Raw genomic sequence first — 18,006 nt, 5'->3', positions numbered from 1 at the left:
GAGTCACACATTGTAGCAAGCTATGCTCTATCAATAAAAAATTGGAATTGGTTTATGCATGTCATTTAGATGATGCCATTTTCTCAAGCTTTGTCTGCACCCTATCTGGACAAACCTTACATGTTGCATTACACACTAAATGTACGATACTTTCAGGCAGATAACTTCTGCTGCTGCTAGAAATATTCCACAGCCAAGACTTCCCTTTTTGTATACTGTGCACTATCCATTATTTAAAGGCAATCTTTCAGCTAGAACAAGGTGTTCTGCAACAGTCCATGGAGATTACAACTGGAAATGAAGACTATTTTGTACATTTTGCTAGGGGAATGTAAAAGCAGAGGGTGGCATGGGTATACATTTTTTAGCTGTTTTCCCGTGACAGATTATTCTACAGTTTTTAAGCAGGAAAAAAGAAGGGGGAATCATGCCTCCGCTGCAATTTTTTTGCCACTGACTTTACTAGGATCAAGATGTCTTCTAGCATTTAGTATTTATATTGTTCAACTGCTTTTATTTTACACCACCTCAGAGGTTTCACCCTTGGTTGTGTGCATTACATCTATGCACACGTTTCCACTGGAACGAGAACAAATATATGTTCAGGCAATGTATGATAACTTAATGTAAAAAAAAAAATCAAATAGTATGTAGTGGTAATTTAGATCATATAACAACCCTGCTGTATTACTTCCTTCATTAAATACTTTCAAATTTATTGTGTTAGTTTAGTGTAGGAGTGAGCATGCATGTACAGTTAATTCATACATTAAGGCTAATGATACATAGCAGGACACCAATGGGACTGTAAGACCATACAATGTTGTTAGAATAACAAGTTTATCCTTTATATTTCCAGTACAGGAGAAAGTGGAATCAGGTATAAGTAAGATAGTAAATAGATGAGTCTGTATCTAATCAACAAACTCCAGCTGGGTAGACCTCTCAGGTCTACAGAAATTGGACCTTGACATTTGTCTCCATTAAATGTTTGGTGGGATTGGCCTGGGTCACAGCTGAACTGCTGGAGTCTTCTGGATACTCCTGGTGCTATTTTTGGTCACACTTCAACCTTTTCTTTTGTTCATGGTGGGCATCTGCAAGGTGATGGAGGCAACTGCTAGCAGGGCACGAGTCACTCCCTGACACCGGCCACCCTGAAACGTGGGCAGCACCTCAGTGCAAGGAGCAGCAGGAACCACCTGTCATCAGCCAGGTGTTTTATGGCATTAGCTGGGCTCCTTGGCTTTCCAGATGTCACAGACCACGTCTGAGGACAGCTGTTAGACTCTTCATCTCTGGATCTACATTTGTTTATTTTTAGAAAACTGTTCAGTTGAATGAACACTTACAGAATACATTTTGGTTATGGATCCATTATAATTCTGCGCCAAGCCATACATATAGTCTATGCCTGGTGAAAATAACTGATTCTGTTTTACCAAAATTGGTATATCAAAATTCTGGGGATTTGGGTTGCTTGTCCAGATGAACAGAAAGGTGCAAATTGCTTTTCAAGCCTTCCAAAAATACTGATAGTCACTGCTGTTTTACAGAAATGCCGAAGCCAGGAGAATGCTGTCAACCTGGCAGCCATAGTGCTGTTTCAGTGCCAGGTGGTAAAACTTATTATAATTTTAAAAGTCTGCGTCAAGCATATTCATCTGTTGGTCAGTAACAACACATTTTGCTTCAATATCTCAAGTCATTATGGCCTAAAAGTGAGAGTGGTGAGTGCTAAAGCCCACTGATGATCTGTGCTGCTGGCTGCTGTTTGGAAAGTTTCATAAGGCCTCGTTTTCAGTGAGGTAATTTAGGATAGGCATTATCTGGGGATGTTTGATTCTTGTATCGCCCAACAGAAGTGTAGTGCGATATCCTCCTTCTCGGTCACCCTTGATATTAACCTTTTATGATAAAAATTCTCTTTTCTAGAAGCTAAACAGACTCAACCGCATAGACAATTGCAATTGATGTAAAGATACTAGTAGTGGGTTTCCAAAAGCTTCTTAGTTAAGGAAACTCGTATATTTATATATTAAGGTAATCACATGTATAAACTTACATGGGTCTGTTGCTAATATTAGCTATTGCTAGGTCTTGATTCGTTTTGCAAAAAATAGCATATTTATTAAAAAAATGTATCACTGCTGGACCTACTGTGTAACTACAAATATTAAATTAAATGTGAGGAAAAAATTCTTTCTCTCTTGTTTCATTGCTGCCAACAGATGCTCAATGGTGTGTATAAATGTAATGCCATTTGTTAGATAAGGTAATGCAGTAGTTTTTCAGTGGTGGTAATAATGTATCTCGCTTTACTTAGTATTTCTCTAATGATGACATATGAAGGTTCCTATTGATACCACAGTATGGGGAAACTCTTCCTTTTTAAAACAGATTATCTTCCTCTCTGCTCTGCAAGGACAGCTGAGCTCTGAACACAACTGGCATAGGGAAGAGACAAAAAAATAAATTTTTCTTTATTAATTTTGTTCTTGTGATTTAATTTAGGGGATAAATCTTTCCTTCATGGTGAATGGAAGCCCCTTCCATTATTTTTGCACATGCACACAAGAGGTTTGAACTTCCCTGGATTGACTTTTTGGCGTTTCAGTCTTGTTTTTATAATAAATGCTGAAATCGCAATTGTAGTTTTGTGGCAAACCTTCCCTTCTGATTTAACTTTTTTTCCTTATGCAATTTGTGTGCAATTCAGCTTCCACCCCACAAATTCACACACAGTACTTCTGACGTGTCAATGTCATACTTATGAACTAGTATTTAGCAGCATAGTGCTATCAACTATTTCTCAAAAAAGTCCAGAAACTATTTAGAAATTTAATAATGATTTTAACAATGTATTTTGCCTTGTCTCCAGACTCCACTTTATTAAAACAATTCAGTAACTCTGACAAGGTGGCAACGAGCTTCTGGGTTCATTTTTAGGAGAAAATGGTTCACAAACAGGATAGTGACAAGCTTTTATGATTACAGATTTCACATATTCTCTTCCTTCAAAAGGGCTTATATAGATTGATAGATCTACAAAGAAAGAAATGAAAAAATGAAGGGGAGAGATATAAATAGACTTTTTCATTAGGATGAATGATGAAAGGTATTAACCCCACTACAGCAGTGTGCCTTTTACATGTCTTCTTTTTCATTCCTTTTAACCTGCTATCATCTTCCTTCTAACTAAAAGTTAAGTACAGTCTGAAACATAGGTAAGGTGAGCAATAGCTGGAAATAAATGTTTCCTCAAGCATTATTACTGTTCAGAAAAGTGTCCATCAGCTGAAATGTCAGGCTCAAAATCCATTTAAGCACTGCACAGAGGCTAAACAGGCAGCTATTATTAATTTTTAAGTCTTCCTGATGGGTTTCAGACCAAGAACTGGGGTTAACTTGATGCACTGAATATTGCAGAGTATATTTAATTAGGGAGGCTTTGAATCTCAGATGGCTGAGGATTTATTCTGTGCAAACTACTGCACGAATATGATAAATAGCTGCATCTACCTAAGAAAAGAATTTGCTGCTTACATTAAAATGCATAAAATTGCTCTTTCATTGCAGTTTCTTGGACTTTTATCCTAATTTAATCAGTCTTTTTTAACCTGACTATCTTGAAGCACCACTGTACCTCTCTCTTAAATAAATTTTTATTCATTATGCTGCAAGTTAACAATGTGAATTTTCCCAGAATAAGTCCTGTTCTTCTCAGCTAATTGCCAAATCAAAACATTTCCCGCACTGCCTCACACGGACATTACTTAATTTAAAACATATATGTGGGATTGCTACAGAATGAGTTAACATTTGCCTTTAATGTATTTATCCATAAGCATAGAAGACTCTAAAACACAAATGGGCATTGAGACACAAATTAGCAGAAAGTGAGATACTAAAGGGCCATTTAGTTGCTTTTGATTGGACTCAGGATCTTAGAAGTAAATAAACAAGTGACAAATCAGAAATTATTTCCCTGCACTGGTTGTAAAATCTCCTAGATCTATCTATTGTGCTTCTTTGCTCCACTTTCAGCACACCACTCTCGCCCCTGCCCCAGGTGATCGACTGCTAACTATAAAAATCTATTCACACAAGAGTATAGAAGATTATATGTAAAGATACAAGTGACAATGGGAAACTTGCCATTCCTAATGAAGGACATTGAGCTAAATTACATCATACTTTCCAAGACTAGGGAGATGATTTTCACTTGTAATAGAACACCAAATTGCCCTCAGCAGTTCAGGAAGACAAGCAGAAATTAAATGTGGATACCCAATTCCTTTGTGGAGAATGGGCACTGGGTCAGTTTTACATGCTGGATCACCTTAGCACTTGATGTGTTTTACTGTTTAACAAATATGTCAGCTGTTCTCCATTTGCAGTGATTTAAATTTCCACTGGTATCACACAGCACGTAACTCTCAAAGACAGTAAGGTGGGCTCGCAGTCAGAAGAAAGTGGATCAGGGCTTGGATGTCAAAGACAGACCTTGCCCCAACTCTTCTGACAGACACATTTTATAAGCGAACAAGGCCCTTAACTTGACAATATCCCTCTTGTGAGGCCTTGAATACAAACCACATATACTCTTTAGCAGGTGGCTGCATTTTTCATGAACATGTTGCATGCTTTGGTGGGAGTTTTGCCTTTCACACACGCATAAAACACAGGTGCGTGAAGCAGACTATAAAGGACTAAACAAAACCAATAATAATATAACATACTTATGTAAAAAGTGAAGAGTCTGTCTTCCCAGCTACTGATATATCTTTGCATATGGGTGAGCCTGCACACACGCTATTACTCTTTTAAAGGCACTGTAGTTTGTGTCTTCCTTATCAGCCTGCCAACCTTCCTCATCATTTAATGAAGCCTCCCTGTTCCAGGAATTTAGCTAGTAATTGCCTCATAAGTGAAGTTTCCAGATATCCGTATGAAGCCCTAGCTACTGTCATGACTCACCACAGCCATATGGAAAGGAGTTGTCTCTGGATTTTACTGACCAAAGACTCGGTTTATGCATCCCAAATTACACACTCGTCTTGCTGCTGTGCTGTCCTCTGCCGTGACCCTGTCTTACTGGTTCCTGTTGAACTGGCAACTCCTAGCTTTCCAAAGGAGCACTGTCTGGGCTTTTCCTCCTCCTCAAGATCTACATTTCATGTTGCTTCTCCAAGTGCTCTTATTTCTCCTTTACAGCACCAGTCTTCGTGCAGGCTCCTTACGCCTTTTCACAGTACACTATGTGCACTACATGCTTATGACTCCTTCCCACTCAGCTTTATCTGAGAATCTCTTTGATATATTTTCTTCCTATTACAAATCTAAATGACAGTGTTAAAATAGATTTGACACTAATGTCTGTTGCTTTATGATGGAGAACAGAATGTTGTACAGTTTGTAGCAATGGAATAGTATTTTGTTTATGGTCCTTCACACTGTTTTCAATCAAAAAATCTGCTTTTCCATCGCAGCCATGAATTACTTGAATTACATTTTCAGTAAGATTTTCCAGATATTATCAAATGCTTTCCTACAAACTGAATTATTTTTTTCTACTATATCCATTTCACCCACTAGTGCTATTCTGTGAAGAAACAAAACAACTATGTTAATATTTATTAATAAAAGTTTAGGCATGAATACTTAATTGTATATTATTTATCCTATAGCCATAAAATTGTATTGGCATTTGTTCTTTTTTTTTCCCCCCTAGAAGTAGACATTTTACTGCTTAACTCCTCATATAGGAGAGGAAGTAACTGACATGATCACATTGTCTCTTTTTAAAATAGACTTCTTGTATTCACTCCTCTTTGCTCATCCAATATTATTCTGTTCTCACTACTGCTTTTAACAATCGCTGTGCTAGTCATGTGGGTATGGTGACCTTGTTAGGCAGTTCTCACCATCTCTTTTCACACAGTATCCTACCAAAATGTTCAGCATATCCAGAGTTTTCCAATGCCCATTTAATGACTTTTAATGAATACTTCTTTAAAGGTGTGGATATTTTCAAACTTTTTGAACAGTATGGTTATATATGTATATATAAGGGTTTTACTGATAAAGGCAGGTTAAGAACATGGGGTCAGCATTTTAGATGCATGGTCTATTTACTCATAAGTGTTGATCAGGTCTATCTAATTATCGATCAGAGTGATACTGCACACTGTGCATGGCTTGATTTGTCATCTCCATTAACTTTACTGCTGATAAAGCTGTCACTTGGAAAAACAGACTAAATGGCTTCAGGGGCTTTGATTCAAATTTAAATGTACAGATATAAACACATAAATATATATGTATGTGCAACACGGATCACATGATTTTCAGCAGTGTGACATGGCTCATGGAGAGGTTTAGAAGTACAATCCTGACACCTGGATAAAGTGGTAGCGCCTAAATAAGTATGTCTTTGAGCACAATTTGTTGTGTACATGAACGCCAGATTCTGCCATTTTTCAAACTTTGTTCTTCGCCTTGGTATTTAATGCAAGACTAAGTCTCACCCCAGGTACTTTGCCTCCAGAGATGGAGAGGTGCGTATCAGTACTTACAGCTGTCCTCCTCCTCCATGAAAATACTGATCACGTAACAGGCATAGACAAATCCGATCAGCTGTATGGAAGAAGAGGAAGAGCAATAATTAGAACACATTGAACACTTATTAAGCGTTTAGTATAATGGTATATAAAAACAGATATCACAGTGAAATTTAAAAAATATTTTCTTAATTTCCTGTATTTATATGTAAATTTCAGTGCAAATGGTCACAAATAGCTAAATTAATAAGACTTTCTCTCTTTTGCTCATGTTGCATTATATTTTAAAATCTCTTCCCAGTCCCACTGAGATCAGTATTGATGAATACTACTATTGAGTAATATTGATGGAAAACTCTTGGTCATTAATGTTCAGCTATTACTTACATTCCTTAATTTGTTCAGTACAATCCTGTTCTCACATGACTTTGTCCACATGAATGGGGGCCCCCTAGGCACCTGATTTATGTATTAAAAAGATAAAATATTTATTGACTGCTACAGAATTAAGTTAAAGTAAAGCTTGTATGGAATCCACAAGAGATGCCTTTTTGTGTTGCATGAAGTGTCCCAGTGAAGAACTTTCTGGCAAAAGTTTAATTTGATATGTGAAGTGTCATGATGCAGCTGAACAGTAAAGCTGGGTTATGATTCATCAGTATCAGGAAACACCTTATCAGAAGGATCTGTCAGTAAATCACATTAACTATGCAGGAAATGAGCAGATTCATTTCCCCAAAAGATAACACCAGTGAAATCATACCATTATTTTAAGAGCAGCTCCCACAAAAACATCCCCTTCAACCCAGATCTGCGCCACTTGTGCCACCGGGAGGAAGGGATTAAGATCTTTAGGATCAGGGAATAGAAACTCTACTCATTTGCTTTCCATATAGACAAAATGTTTTCTTATGACCACCACCAAAGAAGAAGAAAATCCCACTGGGCAAGGAAACTGCACTGCCCCTACATGTTCATGCTTGAGAAAATATTGGCTGTGCAGTTGTACACAATCCGTGCTATCTGAAAGCCTTGAAAAGACTGTTCATGAGAGACTTCTAAAATAACGCAGAGATTAGTTTTAAGACAACTCCTTTTCCTCTGGTCCATTCAAAAAATCTAATTAAACCAGTTCAAACGGTGTCACGGATCAACCACCTGAGAAAGAGGTAATTTAATAATATCTAGACAGGTATAAGCTCCTTCAGAGGCACAGAAATCACTCCAGCCTGCTTTCTGGTTGGGCTGCATGAGAAGCTTTACAAGCAGCTCCAAGAGCCTCTCTGCAGACAAAAAAGCTTGTCCACACAAGGGAATTCAGGGAAGTTAAGATGAATTAACTAAAGCTGTGAAATCAATGCACATAAGATAAAGTACATTTAATCCCTGTGTGGCCTTTCCCATTCAGAAATAAAGTGGCCTTAGTTCACTGTAGCTTAATCCTCCTCCAAGGGATTAATCTTCCCCATGGAGAATTAAGCTACAGTACGCTAAAGCTGAGTTACTTGTGAATGAGAGCTGTCACAGCACTGTGGCACAGTCCTGTTGAGCTTCCTCTCCAGGGCATTCACCTCACTGGTGTTTCAGGAAAGGGGGTTTAATCCAACTTTCCTCTTGCTCTGAGCAGACTGCAGGATCAGCAGCTTCCTTGGCTTTTTTGGGTTCACTTTACTGGGGTGGTATTGTCACAGCCTGTATCAGGTGGACACCACTTTTTTGTACTGATGCTCTGAGCCAGCTAAATGCAAACCAGCTCTGGAGGAGGTGCTCGCTGGAGATGGCTAGGACCAAGCTGTGCCTGAGCTACCAAGCCCCACTGTGCCCGGTGTCATGGTGCCTGCAGCTGGATGGGACCTAGAGGCACTGCAGGGCTGGCTGGCTCGCTGTGAGCCCACATTTACTTGCTGAAGACTGTGCAGGCAGGTGAGAGGAGACCAGCCTCCTGCTACTAATGAAAACGGGATCTTGTGGTTCTGCTGCCCTGCACCTCCAGGACCAACTGGGCTTACAGACTCCTCGACAGATTAAGCACATTTTTCCCCTCAACTTCACAGTTTAGAGTACCCTTCTGGCATGACAACTGAAGCAATATGATATAAAGGCTTCCAAGGGATCAAAAAATCAATTGTACTTGAGGTATATTGCTTACTCCACCTGGATGTTACATATAGATTAAATAATTATTGCATTAGTACCACACAAATACGGAAAACAAGTGGCTTTTCATGAGGGAATGTCACCTGTTTATTTACAGTATTTCCTGTTCACCATTCATGTTGTGCAACTTGACTGTAGAAGTCACTGTGGTTTGTTTCTTTTCCCTAAACATGACTGAAACATTTTGAAGAGTAAAACTGCTGACTAAATAATGAACATTATAAAAATGAATTGTAGTACAGCTTGTGGGTTAAACATTTTTGAAGGAAGATTAAATATTTAGAATTATTTAACATTTTCCAATCATATATTTCTTTCTTTTTTCTTCTTATTAGTATTCTGTATTAAATTAACTTTACTTTTGCAAATGAAATTCCTTCTTTATATGTACATGTGTACTCCATATCCATGCATAGTATATAAAACGTCTATCCATGAGGGCTTCCAGCAAATTTCTCACACATGTCTAAGATTTGGACAGGCAGATATAACTCAGAAAGAGGCTTCCTCTGTGTAATAACATGTAATAAACCACCTGACACAAAGAAAGGAAAAAGAAACAGTTGTATTGGGTCTGGCTGAAATGGAGTTAGTTTTCCCCAGAGCAGCCCTCGTAGTGCTGTGCTTTGTATTGGTAGGTAGAAAGCCGCTGAGCAGAGCTGGCACAGCATCAGGGCTGCCTCTCCACCAGCAGGGAGGTGTCACAGCCAGGACAGCTGACCCCAACTGACCAAAGGGATATTCTGCACCATATGACATCTGCTCAGTAATAAAAGCTAAGAGAAAGGAGGAGGAGAGGGGTCATTCATTATTACAATGTTTGTCTTCCGGAGAAACTGCTATGCATGCTGAAGTCCTCCTTCCTGGGAAGTGGCTGGACATTCCCTACTGATGGGAAGTAGAGAATAAACCTTTTGTTTTCCTTTCCTTTCATGTGTGGCCTTTGCTTTTACTCTATTAAACTGCCTTTACCTTAAGAGTTTTTTCCATCTTATTTTCTCCTCGCCCTGTCTTGCTGAGAAGGGGAGTAGTAGAGTAGCCTGGTGGACACTTTGCATCCAGCCAAGGTCAACCCACCACGGAGGTCTTCCCTCCAAAAAGGTATGGGGCTTGGCAAGCCTGGTTGTTTTAACAGTTCTAACAGCTTACATCTAGCTCTTTCAGTAGATCTTCTCCTTAAAGTAAATCTTTTCCCACTCTCTTCAGTGTTTGCAATAAACACTAACCTATGACCTTCTTGCAAGATCAGTAGCCTCTCTCTGCTTCTCAGTATTTCTTTATATTTCTCAGCATTAGTAGACAAATATTCCTCAGTCAGATAGAAATCACCGCTACCTGTTGTGTTTATGGCATATACTTGTTTAAAATATACCATTTCCCCCACCTGCTTAGATATTAATACCAGGAGAAATAAAAAATATATTCACCCTTTCTCAATTTCATGGTCTTTTTTGGAGAAAAAGACCAGGTCTCTAATCAAGACAAGAGGTATCATAACCCACCATATTCCAAGAATATCTTTCTGTAAATAAATGGCAGAATGCACATTTCTGAAAGAATAATGCAACGAAGAGGAAGAAGAGCTGTTTAGCATCAATTGTCAGGTATTGCTGTTCAGAGACAGACAGCAATGTTTGGCTTGTAACTAACATACCAGTAATTATAGTTGGGTAACTGATATCTACAGTACAATTAACATGAAGTGATAAAGTGGGAATATACCCATCTACAGATGAGGCCTGTTTCCAGATCCTTAAACAGGGTTACAGCCACTACAGCGTGAATATTTTTATAAATGAATTAATTAAACCCTCTTCTTTTGCTTTATTGATAGACACACTAATAAAATATTTATTCCAACAAATTACTTTTGCTATCTTGATTAATCCAGCTGCTGTTTAATTAATAATGTTATGCTCATGTGAACCTATCTAGCCATCATGCTAATTGCCGATTTGCAGTGAGCTGACTGATGCATACTGCCTGATTTCTTGATATTGGAAATGTTGGCTATTGGCCTGGCACCAAGTGATAGACTCAAATGTGTGTTCCCTGATAACTAAAGAAAATGTGATGCAAATGAGCTGGAAGATACTTAATTTGCTCATCTTGGATTTCAGTAATCATTCAAAGGGACTAATGAAGTGGTTGGAACAGGATGTCCAAAGCATCAAAGGCCACTAGCACATGAAAGTGTAAATGGCAACCTCTGCTTTGATCCAGAGAGCAATTTAGATGCCAAGGTGGGATTGTCTTGTCAATGTTGAGTTTCAAGGCATGGAAACGTTCTGAAATCCCTGCACTGTTGTTGTGGTTTAACCCCACCTGGAAACTAAGCACCACATAGCTGCTCGCTCAGTCTCCCCACCCCTGCCTCCCCGCCCTGCTCCCCCACCCCGCCGGATGTGGGGAAGAGAACTGGAAGGGCAAAAGTGAGAAAACTCATAGGTTAGATAAGAACAGTTTAATAATTGAAATAAACCAAGTAATAATAATAGTAGTAGTGGTGGTGGTGGTAGTAGTAGCAATGAAAGAGAAAATAACAGAGAGAAGTAAAAACCAAGAAAGACAAGTGATGCAAATGAAAACCATTGCTCACCACCAACTGACTGATGTCCACCTAGTCCCCAAGCAGTGGCCCCCTGGTCAAGCTTGCCCCTAGTTTATTGCTGAGCATGACATCATATGGTGTGGAATATCCCTTTGGTCAGTCGAGGTCACTGTCCCAGCTGTGTCCCCTCCCAGCTTCTTGTGCACCCCCAGTCTGCTCGCTGGTGGGGTGGGGTGAGAAGCAGAAAAGGCCTTGACTCTGTGTAAGTGCTGCTCAGCAGTAATGGAAACATCCCTGTGTTATCAAAACTTTTCAGCACAAGCCTGAAATGTAGCCCCATATTAGCTACTATGAACAAAATTAACTCTACCCCAGCGAAAACCAGCACAACTGTACAGGGAACTGCTTGTCTTGCCTGCAGAACTCAGTCTAGTAAACTGTCTCGGAAGACATTTGTCAGTGCTATTCTGCAGAAAATCAAGTGGGAAACTGTGGGAAGAGGCTGTTGTCCCTTCCTTTCATCCATCTATACCATGGTTAGAGAACATATCCTGCTCTGGAGAGAATAAGCAGTACATAAAATACTCAGCTATTTCCTGGAATCACAGAATGGTTTGGGTTGGAAGGGACCTTTAAAGATCATAAGAGTCCATAAGACTCTCCTCTAAAGAGTCCAACCATGCCATGGGTAGGGACATCTTTCAATAGACCAGGTTGCTCAAAGCCCTGTTCAACCTGACTTTGAACACTTCCAATGATGGTACATCCACAACTTCTCTGGGCAACCTGTTCCCGTGCCTCACCACCCACATTGTAAAAAATCTCTTCCTTATGTCCAATCTAAATCTACCCTCTTTCAGTTTAAAACTGTTGTCCCTTGTCCTGTCACTACAAACCATGGTAAAAAGCCTCTCTCCATCTTTATATATTAAGAGGCTGCAATAAAGTCTCCCTCGAGCTAAATAGTCCCAACTCTCTCAGCCTTTCTTCATAGGATAGGTGTTCCACTCCCCTGATCATTTTCGTGGTCCTCCTCTGGACATGCTCAAACAGATCCATGTCTTTGTTGTGCTGGGGACCCCAAGGCTGGATGCAGTGTTCCAGGTGGGGGTCTCATGAGAGTGGAGGAGAGGGGGAGAATCACTTCCTTCGACCTGCTGGCCACACTTCTTGTGAGACAGCCTGAGATATGGTCGGCTTTCTGGACTGCAAGTGCACATTGCCGGCTCATGTCAGTTTTTCATCCACCAGGATCCCCAGGTCTCTCTCAATTCATTCACCCCTCAGTCTGTACTGATAAGAACTGCCCTCGCCCAGGCACAGGACCGTGCACTTAGCTTTGTTGAACTTCCTGAGGCGCACACAGGCTCACTCCTCTAGCCTGTCTCCTCCTCCAGCCCACTCCTCCTCCCTCTGGATGGCATTCCTTCCATCTAAGTGTATCAATTACATCACTAAAGTTGGTGTCATCACCAAACTTGCTGAGGGTGCACCCAATCCCGCTATGTCATTAATGAAGATATGAAACAGCACTGGTCCTAGTATGGACCCCCGAGGGGCACCACTTGTTATTGGTTTCCATTTGGACATTGAGCCATTGCCTTCAACTCTTTGGACACAGACATCCAGTATCAGAACCACCAGTATTTTCATACCAAACCCCTTATTTCTTCAATGACTAGCTGATAAATGTTGCTTATATTCTCCAAATCATAGTGATGAGCAGACTCAGGGTGTGGGAAACAATTGTCACCTAGGCTAAGTTCTCAGAGACTTCAGTGTAGAGTGCACAAAGGGATTTCTTATTAGCGGAACATGGGTACATTTATATGATGCTATTATCAAGGCTTTTGATGCATAATTTATTTTCTGCTGATAGCCTTAGGTAGAAATGAAGTAGTAGTCTCTGTTATTTTTCTCCTATGCAGGCAGTATAGTCTCTAGAGGACCTAAATGCTTTAGTCTAACTAAAATCCCTAGGCTTAAACTATGGACATCTGCATGAAATATAAATGCCTAGTTTAATAGAAGTGAAATTAGATTATGTAATTGTCCATCACTAAACTGCAAGAAACTATGAAAACATGTAAGAAATTAAAAAAACTAATAATCTGAGCAAATATATGCTGTGACATATAATTGCTTTAACAAGTGAAAATCGCTAGAAGATATCCTATTAAAAAGAAGAATAAAACTGAGTATAAAATGTATATTTACTTGCAAATTAATGTGTTTTAACAGTTACCAATTAATGAGGATTAACCTTTCCTTAGGAAAACAAGGACAAATGCAAAATTAAATTAGAAGTGATTATTTAGACCAAGGCTATTGTCTGCAGACTGAAATATTTTTGATTAAAACTGATGATTTAGATAATTTTGATTTAAATCTTTCTGCTTAGCTTTGTCGTTGTCAGCTGTGGTCTTTAAATCCACTCTTACTGTATGTGATTACTGTCCTATCTATCTGCTTCACATACTGCAATTGCACTCGTTCGAAGGAGATATGTGAGTGTATACCAGGTATTTAAGATTACATGAAGCAGCGCCCTAGGCTATCAGGTTAATCTTCAAGATCAGGTGTACAATAGGACACTTATCACTCATAAGCTACCACCCAGAGTTTTGTAGAGATTTCTTTACAACAGCCCAGGACCATCCAAATAAACTAAATAAATGTTCAGTAGTCCTGGCTCCCAGAGGATGTATGTGACATTATAGGTAAACTAGATTTGGAAGATTCCTCCAGTCAAAAAGGTAAGAGAACTGTGCTTCACATCCTTCCCTGTACACACCCAGTTCACCCAGATTGTCATCTCACTGAACATGACTTCTTCTTTTCTTCTTTTTTTTTTCTGACGGCAGCTGAAGATCAATATTTCCCATCTATCTCTGTGGTACTTGAGATATGTAACTTGGCAAACACAGCTCCCTGTTTTCTACAAGCTATTTCACTATTGCTCAATTTTCCACAATGATTACAGGAGTACGAAAGCAGCAGAAACTTTTAAAATTGAATGTTTATGTATAAAAAGGGTGTAGGTTACAAAGATTGACAGGATGTTTTTAAGTTTAACTTATAAAATGGAAACTATTGCAAGAGTGAATTTACTGTACTGTAGTAAGACGGCAAGAATGCATTAAATGACAAAACATACTGACTATTACTATCTCTCGACTAGTATTTTCAGGAAAGCTAACAAATTCTGAGGAAAGAGCAGAAGGTGAGTAGTTCATCTTCTTAGCAACCTACTTGCCACTAATATTTTTAACACTGCAGAGGACTGTAAAGCCCTTTTCTTAATGTAAAGGCTAATAAAACTTTAAAGTAAATCAGAAGGGGAGGTACATAAAAGAAACAGGGTATCATTCCAGGACCTGTGTGTATACATAAGTCAGCAAAATAGAAATACGACTAAGATTGTAATGCACAAAGGAATTATAACCCCATGTATTTCAGCACAATGGCAACAGATAGCCAAAAATGCAATCTGGAGAAAAGGAAACAGGATCAAGAGTAACAGTAGTATATAGTTGTAGTGTAGTAATAACGAATCACTAAAACTGCATGATTATAAACTATATGCTATTGTATATAGTTATCCAATTATATGACTGTATATAATTATACCATAAAACTGCTTGATTATATACATTATATTAGAAATATATTGTAAAACTATATAATCATAGACTATTTCAAAACTGAAAGCAATTTTTGAATTGCAGAACAGACAGTTGCAAAGGTATGTTCTCATTTCCTAGAACTAAATGATGAAATGCACAACATTTTACGGTGGTAGAAGTCCCACCCTTAAAGTACTTAGAAATCTAAAAACGTAAAAGACAAACAACTTCGTTTGTTCACTGATGATACCAAGCTGGGAGGAGCGGCTGATACAGCAGAAGGCTGTGCTGCCATTCAGCGAGACCTGGACAGGCTGGAGAGCTGGGCCGAGGGGAACCTGATGAAATTCAACAAGAGCAAGTTTAAGGTCCTGCACCTGGGGAGGATCAGCCCCACGCACCAGCACAGGCTGGGGGCTGACCTGCTGGAAAGCGGCTCTGTTGAGAAGGACCTGGGAGTGCTGGTGGACAACAAGCTGATCATGAGCCAGCACTGTGCCCTTGTGGCCAAAAAGGCCCAACAGTGTCCTGGGGTGCATTAAAAGGAGTGTGGCCAGCAGGTCGAGGGAGGTTATCCTCCCCCTCTACTCTGCCCTGGTGAGACCACATTTGGCGTACTGTGTCCAGTTCTGGACACTCCAGTTCAAGAAAGACAGTGAACTACTGGAGAGTGTCCAGTGGAGAGCTACAGAGATGATCAGCGGACTGGAGCATCTCCCTTATGAGGAAAGGCTGAGAGACTTGGGTTTGTTTAGCCTGGAGAGGACTGAGGGGGGATCTTGTCCATACTTATAAATATTTAAAGGATGGGTGTCAAGAGGATGGGGCCAGACTCTTTTCAGTGGTGACCAACAACAGGCCAAGGGGCAATGGGCTCACGCTGGAACACAGGAAGTTCCACCTGAATGTGAGGGAAAACTTCTTTCCTGCGAGGGTGACAGAGCAGTGGAACAGGCTGCCCAGGGAGGTGTGGAGTCTCCTTCCCTGGAGACATTCAAAACCCACCTGGATGAATTCCTGTGCCCCCTGCTCCGGGTGTGCCTGCTCAAGCAGGGGGGTTGGACAAGATGATCTCCAGAGGTCCCTTCCAACCCCTACCATTCTGTGATTCTGTGATTCTGTAACTGGAAAAACGTCCAGAAAGCATAGCAGGATGTGGTAGCAGCAACTTCTGAAGTCCATTATATTGTCTAAGCATTTTTTTCCTTTCCTATGTCTTCCTAAAATCTACTGGATTTGCCTCAATTAAAATTCTTGCTTTAGGGGCATTGTTTACCAGTTTCAGTAGCACAACCCAGAGCCAGTCTGTACATGCTGTGCTGTTTACAGCTGTAGTGAAGAGACCCAGAGGCTGCAACTCTGATAGGGCTTAAAATGTGTTAAGGACTCTAAAAGTGGGTGAGAGGAGCATATGGGTATTTTTGCTTTACATTGATCAGGGAGAAACAAGTGAGCAGAAATATGAAATGTCTATTTTTAAAATACATAAAGTTTGCTGTTGGCCTATACTGCAGGAGATAATTCCTCTTGAAAGCCATCTACCTAGCACCTGGAGGGGAGAGCAGCATGGTGTAGAAGACTATATCTGCTATCTACTGTGCTTTTTGAAGTCCTACCCTGCATCCACTGTTCTCAAGTCCTGGGCTCCACAATGTTCCTTTGCCTTTAAATTAAGAACTGTATTTGACAATCTAGTTTTCCCAGGCTGAGACCAGAACCATTGTTACCTGTACTTGGTGTGGGAATTTATGTCTCTAACAGCACAGGCATATAGGTACCCCTATTGCCTGGTTGCCCAAAAGGACTTTACCAGTTAAGAGGGAGGACTGCTGTATTATGTTGCTAAGGTGTGTCCCAGCTTGGTCAGGTTTGAGAAAAACAAGGAAGAACGTCATGTGTTCTCTCTCCCCCTTTCCCTCTTTAGCTTAGTTATGGCTTATTCTCCCTCCTTTGTTTTTGTTGCAGGATCTTTAGAAAAACTAAAATGTGTTCTTAGCACAGAAGGTTGGAGGATTTGGAACAAACTCTTTAATCCAGACTGCTGTATAATTCTGTAGGTCACAGTAGTTCAGCTATATACTCTGGTAGCCCAGTGATAACATTGTCAGAGCATCCTTCACAGACTAAGTTGGGGTACTTATGCTCCAGATGAGATATGTCCACAGAAGGGATCTGGGAATCTTTGTCCCTCATTCACATATGAGAAAGAAATAAACCCCAAGCATTAATCCTATTTATGTGTTTGTCTATCGTGTGATAGATATCTAAGTTCTATATTTTGAATGAAGGTAAAGTCTCAATATGTCAAAACATTGAACACAGTGACTGGGTAGTATACAGTGTTTTATCTTGCAATATATTAATTGCTTGGTAATGGCTTAGCTGAATGCAATGAAAGTCAATAGTATAAAATAGAGCCAACCTCAAACCTTGAAAGTTGAAGAACAAAACAACAGAAAGGGAAGAGGATGAGGGTGGTAAGAAGGGAGAGAGAGAGAAAAGGAAGATCTACGTCTGAAGAGACTCTAATTAAATCACCAGAAAAGAGCTGGATAAAAAGGCAAGCCTTTCTCTAGATCTAGTTTTCCTCCACTGTGTAAAGAAAGTAAAAGTTCGGCTAAGAACGGGGTCAAAGTTCTCATATTTAAGTTAATGACTAATTATCTTGTCAACTGAATAACAGGAAGTGAGAAACCCCTTTACATCTAATTTTACAATAAGTAGACAGAAAGATGGCTGTCCTTAATGTCTGTAAACATGACTTTGTGTTATTTATTTTTATACTTTATAAATAACTACTTTTATTTGCTTTTACCTTAACTTGTCAGTGTTAAGGATAATTTCAGAGCTACTTGCAGATGACATGATACTTCACATCTTTTGATAATAAAGCAAAGAAATCCAGGTTTGATAGTGTCTTTTAACCCAAAGTGTTTCTTCAAGGTATCCATCAGGTAATGACTTCACCTCCACCAAGTTGCACGCACCACTTTGGAAGCTGGTAATGAAATCAGAAGGAAGAATGAAAGAAATGTCTGCCAGTGCCTAGAGCCAATGTAAATCTCTTTGGCATCTGACAAGGTACTTGGGAAGGTTTCTGAATCCCAGG

At 39.7% G+C, this 18,006-nt stretch overlaps 1 protein-coding gene across 1 annotated transcript in view; it reads right to left on the bottom strand.

Moving 5' to 3' along the window:
• Positions 1-18,006, bottom strand: part of NKAIN3 (sodium/potassium transporting ATPase interacting 3) — a 383,503-nt gene that overhangs the window by 18,582 nt on the left and 346,915 nt on the right. Inside the window, exon 5 of the mRNA XM_075085109.1 lies at positions 6,579-6,639. Within this exon, the coding sequence (XP_074941210.1) occupies positions 6,579-6,639 (61 nt within the window). The remainder of the gene's footprint in view (positions 1-6,578; positions 6,640-18,006) is intronic.

Source organism: Phalacrocorax aristotelis, chromosome 2 (assembly GCF_949628215.1).
Source record: "Phalacrocorax aristotelis chromosome 2, bGulAri2.1, whole genome shotgun sequence".
Lineage (NCBI taxonomy): Eukaryota > Metazoa > Chordata > Aves > Suliformes > Phalacrocoracidae > Phalacrocorax > Phalacrocorax aristotelis.
Note: the sequence above shows the minus strand (reverse complement) of the source record. Positions and strands in the feature narration are given on the sequence as shown.